The sequence below is a fragment of the Condylura cristata genome, unplaced genomic scaffold, assembly GCF_000260355.1.
Source record: "Condylura cristata isolate star-nosed mole 26May11 unplaced genomic scaffold, ConCri1.0 scaffold00023, whole genome shotgun sequence".
Taxonomy (NCBI): domain Eukaryota; kingdom Metazoa; phylum Chordata; class Mammalia; order Eulipotyphla; family Talpidae; genus Condylura; species Condylura cristata.
The window spans coordinates 31,679,688-31,686,319 of NW_004567124.1; the positions used below are offsets into that span (position 1 = coordinate 31,679,688).

Genomic DNA, 6,632 nt, shown 5'->3' on the forward strand with positions numbered 1-6,632 from the left:
TTGAGGGGCTTTGCCTCATCCCGCGCTGCTTCTAACACTGCCACCCTGAAAGGCAACACTCAGGTGGCATCTGGGAGAGTAGTTCCATGTAGCCATGCTCTGTCATGGGCTAGACCACCTGGGTTTGTGTACATACACTCCATGATGTTCGCACAATCACAAAATTGCTAAAGATGCTTTTATTAGAATGTGAGCCAGTTGTTTAACAATGCATGACCATATGCACCTCTGGGACCTTCGTGTTCAAAGCCCTTCAGAGGAACAATGTCCCGTGAGCTGGTGTGCTGATGACTAATATGGTGTAAACTTTTACCAAGTCAGTAAGACTCTTCTAATGGAAATCTTACTCAGATTATCCACATGAACATAGAAATCAAAATGCATTTTCAAGAGACAGGAAAGTCTTGGAAGGGACGGTTCTTAGGGTCCAAGATATAAAATCCACTGATGTAGAACATAATCTAAATTATTAATAATTAAAGATAATTAATGGAAAACTAAGAAACATGAATATATATTTTATTATATGGTTATATAAAATTATATATAAATACAGAGTATTTATATATATTTATATATAAATACAGAGTATTTATTTATAAAATTATATATAAATACAGAGTATTTATATATATGGTTTTGTGTGCATATTAAAGGCTAGTTCAAGAAATAGATCTTTCTATGCTATGATCTGTTTCAAAAGCATAAAATTACATATAGATGAAAATCCAAGCTTTATCTTAAATCTTAAATGTTGGAGAGAAGAGAGAATGGGAAAAAGAACATGTGTGGCAGTGTTGTTTATTTCCAAATTATAGTTCTATTCCAAAAGAGGAAATAATTTTGACAAGTGATAATAGAAAAGTGATGAAATAAATTTTGGTATACGATGTAGTGAAATATTACGCATTCACTTAAAATATATTTAGAAAGAATTTATAACAACATGGATAAGCAATAAGAGTAAATGTTAATTAAAAACATTTAAAAAAATCAAATCTATGCTTATGTATTAAAAAAAACCAAACTCATCTTCCAAGCTGTTACAGCAAATTCAATTTACAAGCAATCTGACCAACAGATGTCACTGTTACACTTCTTACTTTGAGGGTATCTCAAAATACACAGATTTAAGTTTTTAGGTAGAGGGACAAAAAGAAAAGCTACAAATTTCCTTGTTATCATGCCGAATCCCCTTTTATAATAATTGATATGTCAACTGCTTTTCTCTTATGATATACAATAAGTATGCTAATGATTTATAACTATGGCTCTAAGATTGTGAAAAAGTACAAGGTTTTTCTACTCTTGGTTGCTTAAGAAAATTGCCATACAGGTGAACATTATAGACCTAACCCAAGCTCTTTAAATACACACTTTCAGACCTCAACACAATGAACTGGGAAGCATTGTAAGAAATCAGGGACACAACATTCTTATCAGATACTCAAGTTTGGGGCAAAGAAAAAAGTGTTTCTTGGATTCCTAGTGCCGTTCATCCCCGTCTCCCATCTCTGACAGGGAACTGGAAGGTGAGGAGACAATGTCAATTGTGCACGTGGTCAATACTACAAGAAGGAAGTAGCTAGAACCCTGCCACTTCTCTGTGCAGGCCACTCAGTGCTTCTGGGTCAGTGGATGCATGAATGAATGAGACAGGAGAAGGTGGTGGTTTTCAGTGGGTCATCCTGTCTTTAGAGGTTGATTTCCTGCTGACGTGTTCTATTATTTGAGTGGTTGGAGAGAAAGAAAGTTTTACACATGTCCAAAGAAGACAGGGTATTTGGATTTCACTGGAGAATCCAGAATGTAGCAGTAGGTTAACACGTGTTTGCAAATACTTTTAAAAAGTGATCTTAAGAGGTGACTAGCCACAAATGGGTACTCCCTCAACAAGGCTGAGGTAGCTAAGTCGATGTGAGCAGAGAACTCCAAAAGCATTCAGGTGAACTCTGAATGGTCACCTTTTCTGATCGCCAAGGTAGCTTTATCTGTTTTCCACAGTCATCTGATTTTCAGACAATGACCCCCACACAAAATACAACTTTGGCAGCATTCCATGTACATTGCACATTCAATGCACATTAGATGAGCTGCTGTTGACCACAAAGAATCAGAGTGCAAACGAAAAGATTTCCACTTACATGAAGATCCAAGTACAGTTCACTTCTGCTTGGTTTCTCTCTCTCCTCATGGAGCAGAATTGGGTAACTCGGTCCTGCTCTATAGCCCAGGACCCAGGGACCTCCATCCCTGTAGGGAAGGTCTTTAGCTGCTGTCTGCTCACTGAAGCCATCCCAGGGTAAGTCCTCGGAGGAGATGCCTAGGTCAATGCAGAGAAGACCATCAGTGATGTGGTAACTAGAAGAAAACATCAAGTCAGCCCTATTCTGGGATGCCTGTATGGACCACTTCATACTACCTCTTACTTCCCTTTCTATAATATGTATTTTAACATTTAGAAATGTTTCTTCCAGTGACTCTTTCTATGTCATACAAAGAAAGAATTAAAACATATGCTCTCATCCCCAGCTTTAAAAAATTAGTCCATTAGCTGCACTATCCTCCTGTTTCTTGCCTTGCAAGAATCCGGGCTATATGGATCCTTCTTATTCAGAACAGAATCAGAGGACAAACTGGAGGACAGAATCAGGAGCCCTGAGTTTACTACCAAATGGTGTCTCCTGAGCCAAGTCCCTAATACGTGTGTCCCTTGAAGGCAGGAACCATGGCTTGTTCATTTCTGGGAACAGAGTCACCAGGCATGTGGTAAACAATGGAATTCAGTCATTTTGTTGAATAGAGTGATACTGTATGAGGTTGGGATTGAATTTTCTCTCCTCCAAAATGACCATATAAAACTAGTTAGCTCTTATCTAAACTGTGTTAGGATGGTAATATTCAAGCCTGTGTAAGGAGGCACTGTCCCTAGCTGTGTTTGTTGACTTTTAAAATCACCCTACATGCTGATTTCATTTGTGTTTCTATTTTAACTGGAGAAACTAAGGCATAATGAGGTTCAGCAATTTGTTCCACTTCATAATATCAATACATGGTAAAACCAGGAATGAAACCCAGGCAGTTAAACATGAGAGGCCATGTTCTTAAGGACCAGACTATTTGACATCTGCCAGGGATACTTGAGATGGCAATATACCTACAACAAAAGGAGTTCGTCATCAGATCAGGGTGAGAAGAGGCATGCTGTATTTCTTGGAGCTATGATTCATGTTACTATGAGAAAGACCTTGAGCTGTTCTTTATTAAAGAAACTGAATTCTGTATAATAACATTTTCCAAACTGGATCAGAGAATCCATTTAAAGGATCACCTAGTGACCAAATGGCAAGTGACTAGGATTCCAGTAGATTGGATTAGATTACCACTAACATCTTACATGGCTCTTACTCTCCTGGTCCTCTTTTAGTTCCTGGTAAGCGACCTTGGCAAAATATTAAGCAACTAGGCTTAAGGATTTAGGTTCAGTGTAACTGTGCAATTGAGATTCACTGCTGGATATATGACAGGGTGTTTATGACACATAATCCTTGTAATAATGTCTCTTTGGCAGTGACCCAAAGCCAGCCAACGGCTTCTACCCTGTTGAAAACTGGACTTACAAGTAACTTGAGCTGAGAATAAGTCAGCTAACAAAGGGACTGTGGGAATAGCACGTGTCTTCTTTATGAAAGAGTAGCATTTTAGAAGAAAGAAAATTTAAAAACAGCCAAGGTTTTGCTCTTTGTTTGTTGGGTTGGTTGGTTTCTAATCATACTTCAAAGTGGAGGTGAAGTAGGTCAGTGTCTTTGCAGTTGCCCTGTGGCAGGCTGTCCACTAAATACCTCTCTGCAGTCACTGACTTGAGAAAATGAGTGCCCAGAGCCTCAGGAGTCTACAGTCACCTCCATCTTTCCAATGTAACTGCAGAAAATTATAGCCAGGTTCTTCACTCTCGTGGGCCAGATGTCTTAAAACAAAAGTGGTACAGTCACCTGACCCCACCTTATCCACATGCCCCTTGCTACCTACTGTCTCCAGACAGACTGTGTCCTGAGATTTTGTTTATGGCCTTGTAAGCTATGGAGAACCACTAATCTCGATCAGGACACAGAAACTGACTGATGTCTACAAGAAACTTGGGCAGAGGGCATGCCACTAAGCACCTCCTCTTAATTCTCCTGGTGACCGTAAGAGGAAGGCCATGCTGGCTATGCTTTAGTAAACAAAGAGATTAAAACTCAGCCTCCTTTTCATATTCATTTATTGACTCATTTCCCTGTTCATATTTGGCAAGGTGGAAGTAAACCTTTTTAAAGGTATGGTGTACTGTCAACATATAACCTGATCTTCCTAAATGTATTAATTACTAATCACAGCCCTCATTTTAAATCTCTCCACTGCTCATTTTTTATTTTGCTGGCTGTGGGTAAAGTTTATACATATTAATGAAACAATATAAAACATAATACATACATCACAGAGAACATAATGCACAACACCTGAGGTAGGACAGTTCTATCATCAAAGGTGCATTGTCTGGTGAACAAAGTTCAGCACTGAGGTCTAAGAGAGAGGAAAACTCCCACAGTACAAGGATCCAGTGCCAGTAAATATAACACAGGTTTGCACACATATATGTGCATGAACACACACACACATGCGTACGCACACATACACTCTGCACCCTGAAGTGGCCAATCAGCACTTTGCTAAGGAGGTGTGGTATACAATGCAATTCACTCTTCATGTAGAGGGTAGAAAATCTAAAGTTTCGACCAGCAAATGAAAAGTAAATTCATTTTGAAAATGGATTTAATTGTAAAGAGACAATTTCTCATACTGAACATGTAACCAGACAATGTTCCTATGAGGGCACTCTACAAACTAAAGCTGTGATACATAGTAATTTAGGGGAAGGATCATTACAACGGGAAAGGACCAAGGGCAGAAATAAGTCACAAAAAACTTATTCTCAAATGTCTGACAAAGTAGGTGAGATTTCAAGCAATTTCACCATTATAAAGACCATAACAATTATTAAGATTTGAATAGAGCTTTTAATAATACCAACACAAGTGTTTTGATCAGTCAAAAATAAAGCAAGTGTCTATGTGTTAAACTAAGTAGTGACTACACTACTATCATCAACTAAATGAATTTAGGAGGAAAAAACAATTAGCTGAAATGAGATAAGTATATTCTGTCAAAACAGTTAAAAGTAACAGTTTTAAATTTCTGCTGCAAGTAGGTCTTCATTGAACATTTGGTATAAAGCCTTAAGCTATCTAATCAATTTAATCATGTATCTCTCCCTTTTATGTGCATGTTCTAAATATGTTTGCACTCACCAGACTGGCTATTCTCAAAGACATACCAATGACTTGATGGACTACACAGACACACACAGGTTAATTCTACAGTTGACCACTGTTAACACAACGCACAGCACAGGCAGAGAATAGGAAGCCAACTTACCTTAGACCATTTTGACAGTCTGTGCTTTTCCCAAATATTCAAATGATGAGCTGCACTTTCTGATGCTAACCTACAACATCAGACTGGGGTTTTGCTGTCAATCATTAATACAATGGAAACAAAGAGGAAAGGTAACAGGCCATTCAAAACTGGAAGCAGTGTTCACACTTGTTTTCAAAATGGCAAAGAATGTGGTTGGCTAGATGATTGTTCCCATGTCTTCACTCCTTCCCTGCATTATGGCTATGCACCGAAGGTCTTCTCCAATTACTTTTGTGACTCCTCCCACTGTGATAATTGTGGTGGATTTCCCTTGGCCCATGGAAGGTGAAGCTGGCCATGTGACTTGCTTTGGCCAACTGCACGTGGGCATTGGGATGGTGCCAATTCTTAGTCAAGGCTTTAAGAGGCATTATGTGTTTTCATAGCCTGCTTCATAGTTTCTGCCATCACCATGAGACAAGCATGCCCTAGGAGTCCTGGAATTACACACAGGAACAGACCCAGACATAGTTCTGCCTCCTGGAGTCAAGCTTGGTTGAACTCAAACAGATCAAATGAACCTTATGCAACTTCTTGGTCAATGAATATACTGAATAATTGTTTTCAACTATTAAAATTTGGGGTTTACTTGATGACATAGCTCTTTATCATCTGCCCCCACCTAAGCACTATGCCTGTATTATACTTTCAACCATTTCAATTGAGAGGGTGTACCGATTATAGTATGTTTTATTTTGTAATATGTCCTTAAAAATAGTTATTTGCTTCATCAGGTTTTGAAAAAAATCAAGCAAAAACCCATAGCATACGCATTTCCTCATTCACACCAAGATATACACATGAGCTTTTGAAAACTGAGCCTATTATTGGGCCTCACTGGTGTCACAAGGGGTTAGTGTCTTAGCACTGTGATACTAGACACAGCCACTGAAGCACTAGTGATACCTGATCCCCAGCCAGAGAGATGACCCACATGGCACAGGAAACCTTTCCTGACCCACCCGCTGTTCTCTTTAGCAATGTATTTCAGTAGATCTGCCTGTTCTGCTCCCCATGCTGTCTCTGGTAATTCCTCTCACTTCCCCCGGCCCTTGCACCTATGGCCTACACCCCAGTTCTTGTATGCATAAAGAAATAAAATAAATCTTTTTTTT

At 38.9% G+C, this 6,632-nt stretch overlaps 1 protein-coding gene across 1 annotated transcript in view; it reads right to left on the reverse strand.

The window, feature by feature from the left end:
* The window catches only part of FMN1 (formin 1), a 362,087-nt gene that overhangs the window by 284,285 nt on the left and 71,170 nt on the right, over window positions 1–6,632 (reverse strand). The window contains exon 2 of the mRNA XM_012728639.1: window positions 2,145–2,323. Within this exon, the coding sequence (XP_012584093.1) occupies window positions 2,145–2,323 (179 nt within the window). The remainder of the gene's footprint in view (window positions 1–2,144; window positions 2,324–6,632) is intronic.